General features: G+C 42.3%; 1 protein-coding gene across 1 annotated transcript; it reads right to left on the reverse strand.

The window, feature by feature from the left end:
- Positions 1 to 874: 874 nt before the first annotated feature.
- Positions 875 to 19,997, reverse strand: wdhd1 (WD repeat and HMG-box DNA binding protein 1). The gene is made up of 25 exons (XM_041936027.1): positions 19,946 to 19,997; positions 19,556 to 19,649; positions 18,405 to 18,516; positions 18,136 to 18,287; positions 16,747 to 16,858; positions 15,919 to 15,969; positions 15,713 to 15,808; positions 15,453 to 15,545; positions 14,933 to 15,039; positions 13,746 to 14,083; positions 11,908 to 12,092; positions 11,598 to 11,782; positions 11,272 to 11,513; positions 10,854 to 10,991; positions 10,560 to 10,716; positions 9,786 to 9,900; positions 8,808 to 8,939; positions 8,516 to 8,721; positions 7,288 to 7,430; positions 7,148 to 7,204; positions 6,884 to 6,915; positions 6,586 to 6,750; positions 6,318 to 6,460; positions 6,092 to 6,227; positions 875 to 1,867 (listed from the first exon to the last, which is right to left on the reverse strand). Exons 2-25 carry the CDS (start codon positions 19,630 to 19,632, stop codon positions 1,664 to 1,666), a joined length of 3,378 nt encoding a protein of 1,125 aa, XP_041791961.1. The 5' UTR covers positions 19,633 to 19,649; positions 19,946 to 19,997; the 3' UTR covers positions 875 to 1,663.
- Positions 19,998 to 20,717: the final 720 nt, after the last annotated feature.

The following is a 20,717-nucleotide window of genomic DNA, read 5'->3' on the forward strand; positions in this document are numbered from 1 at the left end:
AGAGCCTTTAATTTAAGAGTAAAGGACCTTAATTAACTAAGTAGAAGAATTAATGAATGCTGATCCTCGTCAGTCTTGTACTTTGTATACAGCATTATACTACATATTATCATAAGTTTAGTGTGTAAATCTGGTCTGTGATGTAACATCAGAGTAAAAAAAAGTATAATACCTCTGAAGGAAAAGCAGAAAGTCTCAAAATTGAAGAAATATACATACATAAAACATCATAGTACCTAAGAACATAACATTTCTACTCACACTGAGAACACCTGAAGTATCTGGACTTCAGCTAAGAGCAGCAGTTTTCAACCTTTTTAGGTTTGAATCCCTAAAATAAATCAAAATGTCATGTTTCCAGGCTTCATTTGAAGGATTTAAAGTCCTGAGGAGGTGAAAATATTCATATTAAGTTCTTCTTCAATACCGCAAACTGTACAGGGCATTATCAGATTGTTTGTAATTAAATAAACAGTTCGTTTCAAGTCATTTCTGGAAGTGTAGCAGGACAGCAGGCTCCTGCTTCAGAATGAAGGGAAATAAAAATAAAAAAAAAGAAACTGAATCCAAACAATTTACTCAGAAAAAAAAAAAATATTCTCACCGTACTGGCAGATTGTTTCTTTTCTCTTCAGACTTTAAGGACTAAAGTTGCAGGTAAACGGCAGGAGGAGGAAGAAAACCTACATTATAAACCAGGTGTGTGGAGCATTTAACAAAAATATGCCACCCAGTGCATCATGGGAAGTGTCGGATGCTGGTTTGTGGGAGCTGAGCCGTTACTCAGGACTAAATGTTAAGATATCAAGTCACATTTCACATGAACGTCATCAGTTACAGTTTTTATTGTGTAACATGAGCTAACATGGTGGACAATAAAGATGTATTCTATTCTTCTACATGACCACTGATGTGTGTAAAGTTTAACATCCTGAAATGTGTCCAGAAGCAGGTGAGATGATGTTTTTTACAGTGTGAGAATATTTAACATCTTATTAAAGGTGAAATCTGGGGGTATTTTATATACATACATACATACAGTGTTGTGTGTATCACAGCCAGATGGATCTTCATCCTCTGAGCCATTGTGCGCCATTAAAAACACATAATGAGCCTCACTGTTATACTGGCTGACATGTTCTTCATCACCATGAACGCACGCACAGTCCAGCAGCCACAAACACTCACTATAGCACCAAATGTGGATTCATCCGCCAGTAAAAATAGTCCCCAACAAATGCACGATTCCCTACTGTTTCAGTAACGCTTGAAACAGGAGGAAATACTTTATTTAAACTTGAAACAACATATTTTATATTTGTTTTTTAATGCTGTCAGTAAGAACCACTGGTCTTGGAGCTGAGATCCACAGACAGATAACAGAAGTCAGGAAACATTTTCTCCCTTTTTGGCTGCTTTATGTGAATAAAGTCGATGCCACAGAGAGGGAATAAAAGACTAAAATGTGAACTAAGATTTACATTTATTTTATTGTGAAAAAACAGCATGTTTGTATAGATGTTATAGTCACTTTAAAGGCGTTTAAAGGGCTTTAAATGCTCTGATTAAGTGCCTCAAAGAACAGAGAACGCATTCATCAACACAGGAAACACATTACAGCTTTCACGCGTTAATCCGACCAAAAACCTCCATCAGCAAACTATTAAAACTTGTTAAAAGCGAAGGCCGAAAGCTTGGAGGAGGGATCCAAAGATTTCTTCTTCTTGGCGCTAGTTTCATCTGCTTCTGCTTGTCCATTTTCATTTTCCACACCTCCTCTTTCTTCTTCTTCTTCTTCTTCTGCTCTTTTCCTCTTCTTCAGATCTGCTGCGTCTCCGGTCTGTCCTTTCGCTCTTTCCGTCCACGACTGAACAAAAACAGGACATGAAGAGCACGCGTTAATTACAGAGCAGGACAAAAACGAAAGCGTATTGTTCTTCTGTTTCAATCCGGACTCCAAACACCTACGTGATGGTGACTAAACACGCACGCGGACACTCAGGCTGCGCTTTGAAATTGCATCCTGTCATGTATAATCACTATTGACAGACAGCATCTCTTCAGCCTGCTGGCTCTTCTCCTCCTCGTGCTTTTATTTATTTATTTTTTCCCCCCTCTCTGAGCCGAGACAAAAGGAAGCGCTTTCCTGGACGTAATGGAGCCGGGATGAATCATCGGGCCTGGTGAGTGGACTGGCAGCAGCAGAGGCCACTAACACACACGCACGCACACGCACACACAAACACACACACACACACTCTTCACCTCCAGCGCCCAATGAAGCGCTTCCATTAACCCCATGCACATTCAAGCGAGCAGACAAACGCCACCAAGACGGAGCTGGTGGATGGTGCTCGTCGTGACGTCTCGCTATTCATCCGTCATTTATTGTATTTGGACAGAATGATGTGATTAGGAGCAACTCGCACACGTTAACGAGGTTTCGGGCTAAACGTCCGCCTGCAGGGTCGCTGTCCCGGTTTTTTAATGCATTGCAAACTGCAAGTCAAAGCCTCTGTGGTTACTGCATTTCATTTGAATAACTAAAAATAATTAGCAAGAGGCTGCACGTGTGCGTGCGTGTGTGTGTTGCTACAGGAAGATGGAAATCAAATTAGCAAACCCAGTTTGATCAGATGCCAATTGAGATTTGTGATGAAATGATCACTCAATCGATTCTCAGAGGGACAAAATAAATAAATGATTCATATTTTAGCTCTTTTTTTCTTGTTTTGGGGAAACTTCCAAACATTTTCTGGTTCCGGCTGCTTGAATGTGAGGATTTGCAGTTTTGCCCTGTTTTATAATTAACTAATTGTGACTTGAACATCTTTGAGCTTTGGACTGTTGGTGGCCAAAACGAGCAATCAGACGAGTCGCCTTCAGAGTTTTTGATGTTTGTGATTCACATCCGGGCAGCCGTTTAATGCGCTTCCACTGAGCAACAGTTGGTGGCAGCAACGTGAAATTAAGTGAGGGCAAGGAAGAAGAAGACTCCAACTTGCGATTGACATTATTCCCTGCTTTCTGATATTTTACAAATTGAAATAATAGAATAAAATATTTACAGGGGAAAGAAAATAAGCAGATTGTTTAGAAGGATCTGGTCAAGAGTTTAAACTCAGACAGTTACAACGTGGCAAATTTTTCTCTTCATGGAATCGTGAAGTCGTTACAGTAAACAGAACGAGGTGTTCGCTCATATCCAGCTGTGCACGTATTTGCTGTCAGATGATATTTCACTGCATAAAGTTTGAGCAACGAGGAACAGTTTGTTGGAGCAGAGTTACAAAGTCCCTTTACCAAAATCTGTCCCACCTACCAACTTGTTTGAGACGTGTTGCTGCGTAAAATTCAAATAATGAGCAATACTAGCTGTCAAAAAGGCCAAAATTTCTTTAAAATCCTTAAAACCAGCCTCAGGAATGACCAAAGCAGGTTAAAAGATGTGTCTTTTTTTTTTGCTGAGGACTTTAACACAAATTAAAGCAATGGAAAATCTGTTTACAAGAACACAAACGGAAATCACTCTGGAATCGTCCTTTAAAATAACCTGCATCATCACACTTATCCCCTGCAGACGGACCACCTCGCTGCCTCTCACACAGTATTATCCTAAGATCAATGCTTTGTGCCCTCGCTGCCAAAACACACTCGACAGGGTTCCCAGGCAACAGGCGCCCCCCCCCCCCGCCGCCTCACACCCGCTTCCTCTTTTCTTTCTGCCTGTCGAGTGTCATCCAGCGTTCTGCTGAGAGTCATGATGTATGCAGGGTCACGACCCGCTGACAAACGCACGGATTGACATCCATCAGCCCCGAGGAGGATAAAAAGATGAGGTGTGCTATTACCGACGCGACCACCCTCATCTATTCACCCGTCGACTGACAACAGCCAGGATATTTTCCAGTGTAAATCATTTGACACTACAGACTCTGCTGGAGGTTGGAGGCTGTGATGGGGCTGCAGCAGCTCCACCTATCACACATAATAAAAAAAAACACAGTACAAACTTTCAACTTTTTGCCTTTTTTACAGGAATATTTAAGTGTTTGTGTCAGAACTGTCACTACAGCAGTATCTCGTAATGGGAGTCAGTTAAAAGTTTAATTAACTTCAATGAATTAATCACATTTAATTAGTAAATCAGTTATTGTAAACAAGCCTCTCAGTTTAAATGCTGCTAGAAATCAGCTGTGTGCTGGTCAGTGCGCAGCCGATAACAATTAACCTGTTGATTAGAGGTTTTCTCCTCTCTGGCTCATTGTGTGCTCTTCAGGCTCGTTAATGCAGTTAAACAATGACAATCACAGCTTCTGCAATGAGGTTATAGAAAAAGTGGTAAAAAATGTCGACTAATTAGACGACTTACTGGTGGAGAGTCCATTAGTCATTTTTTATGACCGCCTCACAGGAATCGAAGTATTTGTCAGGAGTCATTCAGTGCGTTTACACGCACAATAAACCGGATTCCACAGGAAAGCTTACGATGTATTTACAGAAACCTCAAAATCACAAACGTAACAATGAGCCAGCTCAGAAAACTGGTTTTAAGAAATGTGATCACTGCAGAAAGCCGACTGGGTACAACTCAGCCTGTACAATCTAGTCTAAGCAAATATTAAATAAAATATCAATTATTTATAACATTAAATGATTATAAATAATAATTATCAGGTTCAAATAAAGACGTATGTTAAAGCTATATTCATTTGGGCTCAATGCTGTGCAAAGTGTTTTTTTTTTTGTATCTTTGAGCATTAACTGCTGAGGGACTCCGATACTGACCAAACCATACGATGGATTTTTTAATTAATTAAATACCGAACAGTTTGTGAGTTTCATACACTTGAAGGCCGTTTGTCCAGGTTTTAAATGTTTAATCTTCTACTTCAACTCTTTTCTAATGATGACTTTATGTGTGATTACTTATGAAAGCGATATAAGAGGATTTGACCTGGATATCTGAGTGCAGAGACGAGCCTTCAGGCTGCACAGCGACGGAGGGATTCGTGTATCTGCAGCTGATAATCACCGCTGTCTTACAGACGCTAATTGATGGGTTTCTCTGGTTTTTTGCTCTCAGTTTGCTCTTCAGGGGAAATTAGATCCAGGCAGTATTAACTGGAAACAGCTCACTTTATACACCTATAAACCTTCTGAGGGAGGCGATGGCAGGATTTCACTTGGCACAGTGTCTTGACAAAAAAATCAGCAGCACATTTTGAACAAAAACCCCTTTCCTTGTTGCTATTTGAGGATTTTGTAGAGTCTGAATATTAATGCTTGTTACGTTTTAGAGATATACTGATATTAGAACATATTACCACTCCCAGACTCATCAGGCCTTTCTGTGTGGAGTTTCTCTCCATGTTTTTGTGGGTTTCCTCCTGGTGCTCCTGTTTCCCCCGCCATCAAAAACATGACGCTATGGAAAATGTCCAACATAGTGGTGTAGAGCCGCAGCTGGCCAGAGCCCGATTCTGTGTTTTAATATAAGCTAAAGCTCTGAGTTGCTGTTACTCTGTCATGCAACTGTTGATCCTGCATCCTCTGTCCACACGTCGCTGCAAGGCTGCATCCCCAGTCTTCCTGCTGGAATTTCTCGCTTTGTTATTATCTGCACTGATAATATTCCATAATGTCAATTTTCCTGCATATTTTCCCTGCATATATTATTAAACAACCACATCAGGTTAGTGCAGCAGACATGACCAAACCCAACCTGAAGCCAAGCATCATGACTCTTTGTCCGAACCCGTGTGCCATTAACTTGATGCAGAAAATAATTAATTCTTTGAGTTTGAGTTGTGAACCTTCAGACAGATTTGAAAGGTATTAAGGTATTATCAGTCAATGCTGAAAATGAGTCTGTCTACATTCACTGACCGCAGGCAAAATTCAAATAAATTATCATTTCAGGGCTTGTGACATCAGTAACGTCTTCGAGATGTTAGCGTTTCCAGTAAATTTCAGATCAGTGGGTCAAAACTTTCAGGACTCAGCTCAGTTATATAATCACAAGTTTTCCAGGATGTAATCTGCTAGCACCTCCCACACCCTCCTCTCTGAACCCCTCAGCGTTTCGTACCAATCGCTCCTCTGCTGACAGCGTCCTGAAGCGTCCCATGGCCTCTTTGATGATGTCGGTCTCCTCCAGGTCTGGGAGATCAGCTAGAATACTCTTCCTGTTGTCCTCCAGCCACAGCTGGAAGCCCGTCTTTGGCCTGAACAAAGTCAACATCACAACCAGGTCAAATCTGCACTGCAGTTTCCAATAAGGTCATTTCAGAGGGTTAAAGGTTTCCATCTCTCACCTCTTATTTTCAGTGTTATCTGCAGGTGAGGTTGGAGGCGGGACGTCTGGTCGTTTCTGCTGACCTGCAGCTGGCTCTGTGTTCTCCTGACTCTTCTTATTGGCTGCCTTTTTGCCAGTCATCTGCAGCAGAGTGGACTGAGTCTGAAGAGAGGGAGAGAAAATCTCCAGGTCTAAACTCAAGTCTGACATGATGTGCATGGTGCCATCACAGGTAACAGCGGTAACATGACACGATGATGTTGTGAGTATTTTGGAGTGAACGATACCTTCGTCTTGGGTCTGGGGGCCAGCGGTTTGAGGACGGGGCCTTTGTTCGGTTTCCCTGCAGATCCGCTGAGCGGACCCAACTTCCTGCTGGACGTCATGTTGTCCAGGATGTTTGTCACTCGGGGTTGACCTGACGAGGCCGAGGGCTTACCAGAGCCGAGCACCTGCATGAATCCCATCAAAATGTTTATCTTCCACTAAACATGTCCGTCTCCCTCAATACGCCTGTTTTGAATATTCACCTCTAAGTATTTAGAAATCAAACAGTAGTGTGATCAAAATATTTGTAGTTCTTACCTTGAAAGGATTTGCACGTCCAGCTTTACCAACTGCAAAAAAGAGACATCAGATGTTTATTTAAAGTCATATTTTAATCACTCCGGTCTGGATAAACACTATGATGAGTGTTCAGCGGCAGGCAGGTACAGATATGATAGAGGATGAAGGCACCAGGCTTTTCAACATGAATTACTTTGACAGTATATTGTGATGATTAATGTATACCAGAGATCACAATTATACTGTTAACATCACATTTAAACATACGGAGCGTTTACTCACCTGGTGTCAGAGACGGCTCCACAGGTGAACCGGCATCTTTAGCAAACGGATTCACACCTTCAGACACACATGAGACACGTTAGCTGGTGTCACTGACATGTTATTGTGCAAGAAGAGCTGAAGAAAGAGGAGGAACTGACGTTTTCTGGTCTCTGCCGCCTCCTCTGACTCCATCTCCTGTCCGTCCTCCTCCACCACCCCGAGCTCTTCTTCTTGCTCCTCTTCCTCCTCCTGATTACGCCTGCTGCAGTAACGTCCTCCAGTGGCCTCGCTCCGGTCATACCTGTCCGCAGAATAGACTCATGAATCGCACCCGAAACTGATTTTTGAATTATTGATTAAAGATCAACTGGACACAACCACACACAGTCACAGTCCACTCTGGTTGTACAGTGGTGTTACAGAGTGAAGCGTCTTCCTTCAAAAACAATCTTTGGAGAACACAGCTTGCAAAGAGCACACAAACCAGACGAGCTCAATTTTATTCTGTTACCGAGTTACTGAAGCTCCCAGCGTGGAGCCCAGCTGTCGTTAAGGAGAGCAGCGCTGCCACACCGGCAGGCTCAGGGGGACGAAACATAGGCAGATACTACGGCCGTGACGATTAATTGATTAGCTGCCAACGATTAAACTATTGTGATAATCGATTCATTTGTTTGAGTAATTCTTTAAAAAAAAATTAAGAAAAAAAGTAAAAAATGTCAGAATTGTCTGATTCTTAGATTCTTAAATGTGAATACTTTCCAGTTCCTTTATTCCTCTGTGACAGCAAACTGAATCTTTGGGTTTGGGACAAAACAGGACATTTGAGGACGTCGTCTTGTGCTTTGGGAAACTATGATTGACATTTTCACAATTTTCTGATATTTTATAGACAGAACAACTAATCAATTAATCGATAAAATAATCAACAGATACATTGACAATGACAATGAATGAAAATGAAAATTTGTTGCAGCAAAAAGAAGATCCAAATTTGACTGGCTTGAGTTTAGCTGATACTCTATTTACAATGATGAAGTTAAATTTCTTCATGAATTATTTGTAGTTCAGAATTCAGAAGTGAAGAAACAGTAACCAGCGATGTTACAGGTCATTTGAAGGAGTAAGTAGAGTTAAATAACTCGTAAAGTTTAGATTCTGCAGTAATGTTGCATTTGAGGTTTTTGACAGTAACAGTACACAACACCAGAGTTTCACTACAAATACCAAAACAATATCCTATCTTGACATATATAAATATGTTTTTCTACAAAACCTTGAATAATTGAACAACAGAAGCCAACGTTAGAACCTCTGCAGTGATCCAAAGTCCAGTCGGCTGTAAAACTTTGCACTAATTCACTACAACGATGCATTTTGACTTACCCAGCAGTCTGTCTGGAGTATTCTGGCTCCTCTTCCTCTTCCTCCTGGATCTGGTTGGCCTTCTCCAGAGCGATCTCATTGAGCCGCTGAGCGAGGGCCATGCGTCTGGATCTGGACGCGTATCGAATGGCCAGAGTCACCACGTTCTGAGTCATGAGCTCCGCCAGCTCCACGCAGCGAAACTCTCTCTCCAGCTTACAGGACAACTGGAACAAACAGCGACTCTGCATTTCACTCATCTGAACACGTCAGAGCAAAGTGTGATCCACAGCTGGTGTGTTTTCATACTCACCGCAAACATCTTCATGAGCAGCTCCTGCTGCTCCTTCTGGGACTGACTCTGTCCATGCTCGTCAATCTCGTAGCCGCTGGAGGACAGGAAGCTGTAGTGGTTGTGGAAGAGGACCGAACGCCAGAACTGCTCCTGGAGGACGACAGAGGACAGCAGGCTGAATGGAAACTGTGCACTTCCAGTCTACATTACAGGGTTAGGGTTATTAGGGATTTACCTGTTTATTCGCCTCCTCAGGCATATTTTATATCAACTGTTAGTAGAGCTAGTGGAGACTTCTGTAATGTGTAAATCGGTTGCTCGGCAACATCTATAGTGTTGTCCAATCAAGAGCAATGAACTATGCAAACAGGACTGCAGCATCATGAGCTAGAGTTTTACTTTGTTACATTATGTCTGCACACGAGGAGAAATACGTGTGTTTCAGTTAGCAGTTAGCAACAGGTCAGACACTGGTGAGCTAACATTTTATCAACTCAGTTTAGATTCTCACCAGATACACCTGGCAGCTACTGGGTGTAAATATTCAGTAGGAATAAATAGGAACTAGCTTGTAATTTAGTGTCGTATAAAAACAGACTTAGCAAACACTGATGTTGGATCTTGGCTTAATCTGAACAGCTGCTACAACCGGCTCCTCTGCTTACTTTGATTAGTTCAACAAAAAGCTACAGAGCTGTTTGGAGCCAATACAGCAAAGTATCAAGAGAAAATGAAAGTCGAACAAGCAAACTTAACGAGGGAGCTCACATATACATTTCATAAAAACTCCCCATATTGATCCCCAGTGAGCGAACAACAGGCTGATGATCAAATTCATTAGGCTGCTAAATATTTAGTTTGGAGATAAGTAGATGGATCGCCGACTTTATTTAACATTCACCTCCACTGAAATCTCAAACTGTGAACACTCGGATCAAACACAACTTCCTTTTCACTGCTCATGAGAGCAAAGCAAGCCGCCTCGGGTGTGTTTACCTCCATCTGTCCTTTCTCTGTGGTGGTCTGACACAGAGGCAGCTTGAAGGGCAGGATGGCCACAGCAGGTCTGGGCAGGGTGGGAGGGTACCTGGAGCCTTTACATGGAATACACCTGAGGGGACAAGAGCATACTGGATTCAGGGGATGAAGAAACCTCTGAGAACAGCAGGATTACACCAGGGCTCAGGATCAGGAAATTAAAAAACATCACAGCAGCCTTTTTATATCACAGATCAGATTTACTGTCCCGCTGACCATTTTTCAAAGTGTACTGCGAGTTTCATTCAGCCACAGGTTTCAGGTGAACAGACACTTCACTGATGCAAAAACAACCAAATTCACGTTTTTCCTGCTTTTAAGCAGCCAAATCTGGTATCTCTAATATCAGTGTTTCCCACAAACAAGCAACTACTCTCACAACTGTCCATAATCTCAGTAAGGGAAGTAAATATTAATGTATATTTTAATATCATCTGTCTGCAAGCTGATTGTTACGCTGTAAAGAAAACCAACAGGTGCTCTGAAGGTGGAACATTCATTTAAAAACATGACCTGCTTTAGAACAATAAAAAACTTCTGGTCCGCTCATTTGAAACATATTTTACTCTTAAGCACTTATAAACCTTATTTTTTTAACCACACAATTCATTCAATACCATATTCTAATTATCAAAAAAAAAAAGAGAAACATATTTTTTCAAAAAACCAAATACAAGGAACCCAACGTCTGTGCTGAGCGACAGAACAGGAGGTGTAGAGGAGAGAGCTCACCTGAGCTGCTGAGGGTTCTCATGTACTCCGACCACCCAGTAGTGATCTGATTTGCTGTTGCACGTCTCTCTGGTGTTACACACTGGTGTCCATGTGTTGCCCAGGGAGCGGTTCAGCATCCGGACCACACCCACCGAATCCACATAGCACGGCGTACCTGAAAAACCACAACACCATCAGGCAATCATCTCAAAAAATCTAAAGATCAGGGTGCAGGCGGAGGCAGGCGGCGCTTCTGCTTTACTTCTTTTAATTAACTCTGTATAAATGAGGTGTTTTACTTGACAAACTGACCCTCGGCAGTGAATCCGAGCCAGGACAGGTAGGATTTGTGAGACAGTGGGAGGGGTTCGCCGTTGATGAGCTGCCTCTTCCTTCGCCCGAACTGCAGCAGCTGGACACCCAGAGCCTGATCGCCGTCAAACCCTGCAGCTGATGACGGAAAATGAGACACAAGCAGCAACGTAAGGCCTCGCAAAAGCTTCAAGATAACAAAGGAAACTGCTGTTTGTGAGTGATGCGTCAGCACAGTCTGCATCTACATACATGCTTCCTTAGACTTAACAGCAGCTGCTGGTTACAGTTTATTTCTGTGCATTTGAGATGAAGAGTTCATCACAGTGAAAACCACCTCAAAACACGCAAGTCTTACAGGGTGTGTGTGTGTGTGTGTGTGTGTGTGTGTGTGTGTGTGTGTGTGTGTGTGCCTAACCCCGATGGTAGACGATGAGCAGCTGCTCTCCGTGTCCGACCATGCAGACCACGGGACCCGGCAGGCTGAAAATTTCCCTCTGGACGCCGCCGATGGAGAAGAGTCTGAGCATCAGGGTGCTGGTGGCGACCGCCGCCCAGCTCTGACCCAGACACAGCGCTCTCACGTCCTCGCCCTTCGGCAGGTCCACCATCCACTCCTTGTTAGTGTCCCATGATGAGAAGTGGAGGCACTGAAGCTTACTGAGAAGAGAAGAGGAGCAGGTTGAAAAGTTGAACAGAGTGAATGAAAAAAAACAAACAACAGCGGGGTAGAAGGAGGTTTACCTGGCGAGCTCGTCCGTGCTGGGACAGGCCAGCAGCACGGCCTCCTGGGAAAGATCGGCCATGGTGTGTTCGAGCGAGTTGGTGAGGTGCATGGTGTGGTGCACGGCCGTGTCGTGAAACTCCACGTCGATGGCGTTGTCCTGCTCGTCGTTGTAGCCTCGCACGATTCCCACAGAGTTCCACATCTGAGGCACAATATGGCGGTTACTGTCACACGTCATTTTCTCTAGTTCAAGATTCGTTTTTAGTTATTCTTAGAGGCCATATAACAAAATAAAAGTATGACATTTATTTAGTCAGTGTGTCGCACCATGAAGCGGTGCGTGAGATGTGCCGGGGTGGAGCCAGGCTGAAAGGCCTTCTGGGGAGGTGTCGGCAGAGGTCCGTCATAGACAGGACGAGAGGGCAGCAGCGGGGCGGCGGCCGGCACGACAACGCTGCCCGAGTCGTCATCGTCCCCGAACTTGTCCTGACCGAGCCTTAGCGACCCTGTGTCTGAAGGACAACACGCATACAAAGACGGAATTACTTTTAATAGATTTTATTCATGTTTAAATGCACAAATGTCGTTAATCATTTTTTATCGAGCAAAAAGAGAAAACGTTCTCTGGTTTCGGCTTCTCAGATGTGAGGAAATGATGCATTTCTGCTGCTGTTTTTGTAAACTGAATCTTTTGTGGTTTTCAGTCACTTAAACAATCAAGGTAGATGGCTGCCGTAAGCAGTAATGTTAAATAACATATAATCATTTCCTGTGAAAAAACTAGGCAATTATAGCCTTTTATGCACCGCTCAATGTTCTCAGCCATTAGCTTTGGAGCTGCAACGATCAGTCAATCGACAGAAAAATCATCTGCAACTAATTTAATAACTGATTAATCATTTGAGCCATTTTTTAAGTGAAAATGCGGAACATTACATCATTCCAGCTTCTCTGTTCTACAATCACAGTAAACAGTTTTTCCAGAGTATTGTGATGACTTTTTTTTTTGAACAGAACATATATACAAAATCACATACATCATATCTGCTATTTTTCCCTTTTTTTTCCCTCAAAATTTTACAACTTAGTGCTTATATGGGCATGATAACAATTCCGAAATAAAAATGAGGGCAGAGCTATAGTGACAGAATGAAAAAATAATAAATGAAATACAACAGAATGGGATAGACAAAATACAATAAAATAAAAATAGAATTTAAAAAAATGATATATAGATATCAGATCAATAATATAGATCAAATGGGTTCCTCACTATAACAGTATACCCACTGCAGGGCTCCACCTTCTAGTGAATATATCTTTTTGAAGTCTTAGGGAGTATGTTATTTGTTCGATTTGGTATACTTTCATTATTTTTTCAGTCCACATACTGTATGGCGGAGGGTCAGGCTTCAGCCACTTTACTGTGATGCATTTAATCGCTGTTGCTAATAGTATTTGTACAAGATATTTTTTGGCTCTTCCATTGATGCCTTTTGGTAATAGACCTAGTAAAGCCACCATTGGGTCCCTTACAATATTTACCCCACATTTTGCATTAAGTGTTTTAAACACTTCTTTCCAGAAACTTTCCAGTTTCGGACATAGCCAAAACATGTGAATCTGATTGCCAATATGTGGGCCACAGTTTCTCCAGCATTTGTTTGAATGTATATTGTCAAATTTGGCCATTATTTCAGGTGTCCTAAAGAGCCTCATGATAATCTTCCATTTGAATTCCCTCCATACAGTCGAATTAGTTACCAAATGTGATGACATTTTAAGAGAGTAAAGGATTAATTGAAAGAGATCATTGGCAGATTAACCAATAATGAAAATAATCGTTACTTAAACCCCAACAGTCAACACTCAACTCATGATCCTTACTGTTAACCTTGTTCATATTTTGCCGTTGTGTACATTTATCTTTATTTATATTTTATATTTGCACCTTTATTGATATTCTGCCCTCTTTCCTACTTTGTCCTGCAACAGCTGCACTAGTCTCCATTCCTCCAGTGGATTTCCAGACATGGAGAATCTATAACATGCAGCACTGACACTAGTAGTCTATGGAGGACAAATGCCTTCATAACGACCTATGTGTTGTTTTTTTTACTCGTCACCCATCTGTAGCCACACATTTCCCTCCTTCTTTCACTCACCTCGCGAGTTCTCATCATCCAGGATCGCCTCTCTGTTCCTCACCCGCCCCGTTGCAGGCACGAGGAAATCATCGTCATCGTCGTCATCCTCCTCTGCGACAGGTTTCTTCACTGGCGAGTTGGTGTCACTCAGTCCTTCGTCCATGAGTCTGTCATCGTCATCGTCGAACAGGTCGTCGTAGTCTTTTGCTGGAGTTTGCTCTGGTGCCTTGGTGGTGTTGGAGGTGCTGAGTCCGTCCAGCAGGCCCAGGCAGCCCTCTGTGTCCGTGTAGGCGATCTGGGTGCCTGACGGATGCCAGGCCAAACCGCACACTGTGAAGCCCTTCTCATGCTTCTGTCTGCAGCAGAGACGAGACAACTTCAACTGTAGTGATCCTGAATCTCTGCTGTTGCTCTTACAGCATCAGCCTTCAGGTTACCTTTATTTCCGTCTGTCTAGGAGGGTTGGACCATTGGACAAATAGAATAATTCAGTTGATTTTTGGTGCATTTTTTGTCATTTGAATTTGCTAAGCTAATGCTCTGCCTCTGAATAACAGACACACCTGTGTGAATATATCAGAAACCGCAGGTTGTTAGGCTCACAGTGGTCGGTTTTAAGTTTTTAACATATCATCCAACCCTCCCTTCTCAAACAGGGGCCCCAAAAATACAGAGCTTCAGCACTGATATGAAAATGAAACACTTAATTTGAGTGCTTTTTCAACACAAGCTCCTCATTAGCACACATGCTGCAAGCTATAACTCACAGTTCATTGTTCATAAAACGTCACCCAATGAAGAGCCATGTCCAATCAGCAGAGCCACCTACTGCTGACATCACTCTTTTGTTTTGTTCACATTGCACAGGTCCGCTAATCAATGAGCTCATATGAAGTTTAGAAACAGAAGTAAAAAGACATGAAATACCAAAACCTCTACGATTTGCCTTAACGATCAATCAGGAGCTAAAAAAGCCATGTTGCCCTCCCATAAATGAAGGACTTCCATTTAGTTTAATGACCACATCCATGAACAATTTTCATTTTAATGACCTCCTGAACTTTCGTCATCAAAATCGCCAGTATGTTGTTTGTATCATCCGACACTTTGAGCCTATAGAAGCTGCTGCTGAGCCTCCTCCCCAGTGAACAGTGCAGATGTTTCTTTAGCCAGTTTTTTAAACAGGAGACTTCGTACAAACATACCTTTCTACACACAGCTTGCTGTTCACGTCCCACACCATCAGTGAACCCCCAACACTGCCCGCCGCCAGGTACCGCCCACATGGAGACCAGGCCACCACGTTGATGGGCTGCAGAGGAAACAAACATCAGATCAATCAAAGACAATCAAAACAGAGCACCGACAGACTGAAAATTTAGTCCTTCGGGTGATTTCAACCACGTTCTGAGGAGGTCGTTCATCCGGTGCTTTCAAGACTGTTTCCAGATCAGATATTTGGTCTGAAGATTTACATCACGCTTCAGCAGACCAAAGGCTAGAGGGCAAATTATTGCATCTTCTGTTTGACCATCAGATAGAGGACAATGAAGGGATAGAGAGCAGGAAGCGACACAGGGGGTAACGAGAACAAAACGCACAAGCTGTAAAGTGTGACTTCACACTGAGCAGGTATCAACACCTGATGAGCTCTGGAACGAACAGGTCAACTGTTTTAACACAGCAGCTATCGACACAATCAACACTACATCGCTTGGACCTCACCTGTGACAGCAGATCATCGGACAGAGTGCTCACATGATCCCAGGACCCTCGCTGGTACAGGTGCACCTTTGTCTCCACAGGAACTGCCAGAAACTGAGCACAGACACACACAAAGAATTCATTGTTATTTAGGATCTGTGTTCTAATCTTATACTAGATCACAATCAGCTATTTACATTGATTAATCACTGAAGTGGTTTGTACTGAGGAGCAGAATTGGTGGACCCCAGACTCAGCCAATCAAGACATGTGTCACTGACCTTGCCAGTCCCGGGCTGCCAGGCCAGCCGACACAGAGACTTTGCATTACTGACGTCGTTGGTCTTCTGCAGCAGAGGCCAGCTGATCACCTGAGTCTGAATGGACAAGAGCAGGTCAGCATCTGACAGACTGATGGAGAGTTTAGAAATAAAATAAAGGTTGCGTTTCTAAAATCATTCAGCGCAAGGTGCTGAAACAGACGTACCTGCTCCTCAATATTCCACACGATGACGGCGCCATCACAGCTGGCAGACGCCTGACAGAGAAAGCACAACGACTTCTGAGGGTGCTGCTTTTAGGTCAGAACAGTTTCATTTGGCTTAATCAAGCCAGCTTCAATCAAATTTAATCCATCCAAACACGATGCACGTGCAGCTGTGCTCTTCAGGTAGAGACTGGAATTGGATTGTGGTGATATAATGATGTAATGGTACCAACGTCTCACTTCAGGAGCCTGATGACAGTGAGGCTTTGATTCTTACGTCAAAGCTTCGAGGCAGCTGCAGTTATTCAATGTTGACAAAATCTTTTCTTTGTACGTTTACTGTATCTCAATAAATACTCGCGTACCATATGCATTGCACTTTAAGAGAGTGATCAGTCGCTGGTACATCCAGCTGCTGTGTCTCTACATTGTTTTTAATTGTCAAAAACTTCAGGTGAAAGGTTTCTTTAATAAAAGTTTGCCTGAATCAATACAATGCAATGAAGATGAACTGAACTGTGGGGACTGAGACAGAGTCAGATTCAACTATAGGTCATTTCAGAAGCAGTGTGTTGTGGTGTTGTATTGGATTACATTAAACTGTACAGACAGGTGTTGATTTTGAGGTGTCGACCCCTGTGTACTTCTTCAAAGAAACATCTCACAATCACTCATTTCAGTATTGTTTCATGAACAGACTGTGTTCAGTGCTTTAATTTAATCAGAAAAATAATTGTATTTTAAGACAAATTGCAGCAGAACACCAGGTATCATCTCAAAAAGGGAAAGTGAGAAACATTTAACATCCAGAGAAAACGGTTTACCCACCAGGAAGTCATCTTTGGGGTCAAATGTGACACTGAGAACAGGCGCTTCGTGGCCCCGGAGTGTTTTTTGTTGGCTGCTGTCCGACACCTCCACTACTTTAACCATGAAGTCGCTGAGGAAAACAGAAAAATTAAGAATAAATATGTGCAAACCGACATGTGCAGGCAATCAGTGTTCACATGCGGCTGAATAGAGGGAAAGGGCACGCCAGCCGTGAGAGTGCAAATTGTCAAATCAATGAACGAGAGAAGCAAAATAATCCTGATTTCCTCCAAACGTCCGCCACAATGCAGATGCCAAATCCGCCCTAACAGCCTCAAATGCTCGAATTTTTAAAATCAATATCACAACAGACATTACCAGGATGAAAATAGCAGCATCAATACGCCGCCATGCTCTGTGCTTTTATTGCCGTCATAAACCTGTTTAGGGCAAATCAGTTGTGGTAGCAAACAGACGCTTATCTCCAATCAGGACTAATCAGAAACCAATCCAAAGAGCAGCTCTGTCTGTGAGGTGGAAACATCATTCAGGTGCTGTGTGCAGCTCTTTCTGGACTGGAACAACAATACTGAAGCTAATGAGATCACAGTTTACAAGACACTGAACACAACAGACACGTTACGCACGAAGGCTTCAGCAGCTGCCACAGGAGCAGCCGGAGCGAAACCAGCATCCGTGTTCGACAGAGTAAAAGTGACGTTCGCTCAACCTTTAGCTCTGCTTCCTCTCTGAGATCAGTCAGCGGTGCAAAACACCTCAGGATGAAGAGATGAAGCCGTCCAGTCAGCTGGACATCCTCGAGGCAGAATATATTCTTTAAAATGTCTTTTTGTCCAGGATTATGGTCCAGTTCTACATTTTTCACAGTTATGAACAAGTTGAAACAAACAAGGCTGAGTAACTGTTTTGAAGCAGTTTGTGACTGATGAAGTCTGACATTAACCTTGCCAACAATTTTGACTCAAGTTATGTTTTCAGTGCTGGTTCCAGCTTCTAAAACGTAACAATTTGCTGCCTTTCTTTGTCATCTATGATAGTAAATGATGAGTTTTTGGGTTTTGGACTGTTGGTTGGACAAAAGAAGCAATCTGAAGATGTCACTTTGGGCTTTGGGAAACTAACATTTTATAGACTAAATTATCAGATAACCAGCAGAGACTCATCACACCCAACAGGAAATAGTCACAGCACATGAAACCACAAATTTCTGGTTTTGTACATTTAAAACAAGATGCAATGTGCTATTTAGAGACCTTTAGAGGTGCTAATCACCTTTGGGCAGAACAAGGCTAGTAATTTCCCCTGCTTCCAGTTGTGTTTCTCAAAAGTGATCATAACTTTTTCTTTTTTCTAATATTTTTCAGGTCATTCTACCATCTTAAGTACCTGGATCCGGCAGCCACTCTCGAGCCAATGCTGTTGAAGGCGACATGTGTGGCGTTGGTAGTGAACCGGGTGAGGATGCCATCTGGATCGCCGTCAGGAAACGTGTGGATCTGCACTGTGTTGCTCGAACTTGCCGTCACCAGCTTGCCGTTCTGTGGAGGAAAGAAAATGTCGAAATGTGTCACTAGAAATCAATCTTACATCAAGAGTTGGTGTATCACAGATCCCAAAACCATCTAAATCTGCCAGAAGGAGACGGGTGAACCGACCTTGAGAGCGAGAGAGTACGCCTTTTCCCCGACGGATATGAACTTTGGATCATCGTCATCCAGTCCCTCGAAAATCCGAACATCTCCATCATTTCCGCAGGTTACAATGAACCTGAGGAAAATTCAGATTCAGACATGATGATGTAAGACACAAATGTCCAACTTATTTGTCATCTTTGAGAAGGTTTTTTAATCAGTTTACTATAGGATGAGGATTGAGAATGAGGATTCAGTTCAGTGTTATTCCTTTACTGTGCTGTTCAGCATCATTACATTTGTGTGTATTTTAATTGAGTCCATCCATAAATGAATGAATAAAGTTTCTATAGTCTTCTGTGTGTATATCTTAATTTACTTTATTTCTACTGACAGTCATGAGATGGCTGATGGACTGTGCAGCGCAGGCTGGACAGACTACAGGTGGAAGCTGATTATTTCAAACACATCATTCAGTCCAGGTCAGTCACTGACCATGTGTTGTTCAACGTTTTCTTAGCTAAGCGCTTCGTATCACTGTTCATTACAATGTGATGTTATGATGTTGTTTCTGACAGTCATCAGAAAGTTCACTCTCTTACTGGTTTTCTTCTGTCTGGCACAACTGCTGCATATAAAAATTACCTGCTCAGTAACCACCTGTGTGCAGACTGACTGTCATTAACCTTCTGTATATCAAAGCTGAACTGACGATGTCTCTTTCTGTCGACAGTGAGAGGAGTTCCTGATTCATAACACGAATGGTTCAATGCACTCATTTCAGCTTTGAGATTTGGGGTTACCTAGGGGTTAAAACTTGAATTTGAGGTGTACTGAACACCTCTAAGGTAGGAGGTTTTGCAGGTCTTGCAGTCTATGAAAGTCTTGGCTGATTCAGCAAACCTTACGTTTGACACAAGATCATAAGACACATTTCAACTATTCATACCACCGTTTAGAAAGGCCCACATGAACTGTTTTTTTTTTACATTTATACATACATCTGAACGACAGCCTCTATTTGTTACAGATATTCAGAACTTAAAGTTAATATAAAACCAAAAAGACTAACGGATGAGCACAGCATACAAAAAGATAAGAGCATTTATTCACAGACAGTGAAAACAGACAGTAACAACTGTACATAAATGAAGGTCTTATAATATTTGACTCACTTTCCGGAGTCATCGAAGCAGACCTCGGTGTGTCCCTCGGAGTGGTCGAAGCGCATCGGCTTCCTCTCACAAGGCATTTTCACAAACCACCAGACTGACGAACAGAAAACACAAACATAAACTAACACGTGAACATTACAGATATGTGACTAGTCTGTACAGCACAGGTATCCGCTGCCCTGTCAGTATCTCCCACCACTGGTTCTTAGCTAGCCGAAGAGTTGAGCTAACGCTCACAGTACAGCTAGTGTATGTTAGCTTGCTGCGCTATTTAAAACTCAACGACCGGATTAATAAACGAAGTTCACGACTTGACGCGTTTCACTGAGGATAAACGTAGACGTAATCTAACTAGCAATGATTTGATAAAAGAGAAATATGACAACTTACAACTTTCTCGGACGACTCCACAGACTCGGTCCTCTGCTCCTAAATCTCCCGCGCTGCGTTGAAAAACAAGGAAACAACTCCCGCCTGCTACGTCATGACGTAAATGTTGAAACCCCGCCCACGCTGGAGCCACGCAGCGTGAGACAGATTCGGAATCTTCTTTACGATCTCGCGCTGTTTCTGCACAAATCTGTGATGGATACGGAACATACTGTTAAAAACGACTAGATTCAGTTGTTGTTTAAATGTGGAGAGAGATCAGGACTGGATTATAGCTGCAGCAGCGGTGGGAGAAGTACTTTTATATGCACATATATGCACATATATATATATACTGCATATATATATACTGCATATATATATATACTGCATATATATATATACACTGCATATATATGTGTGTGTATATATGTACATATATATATTCAACTTTTTATTTTGTATTTAGTTTTATCTTATCTTTTACTTTCACTGCTTTTTTGTTTTTTACCTGCATTTAAACTCTTACTTACTAAAGTAAGAGTAAACAAAAAGCACAATTACTTACTTAATATACCAAGAGTAAAAGTAGACATTGTGCATTGTCCTCTTATGATTTCTTTACCAGAACAAAGTACATTGTCTATGATTGTAATTGTGATTAGGACTGTAATTGTCAATATGATTAGGATCATTTTTATTTGTAGATGTAGAAGTAACAGCAGTAAACTAGTAGTAGTTGTAATTGTTTTCATATGTTATGCTTATATAAGTGCCAAACTGACATAAAACA

Source organism: Chelmon rostratus, chromosome 1 (genome assembly GCF_017976325.1).
Source record: "Chelmon rostratus isolate fCheRos1 chromosome 1, fCheRos1.pri, whole genome shotgun sequence".
Classification (NCBI taxonomy): domain Eukaryota; kingdom Metazoa; phylum Chordata; class Actinopteri; order Chaetodontiformes; family Chaetodontidae; genus Chelmon; species Chelmon rostratus.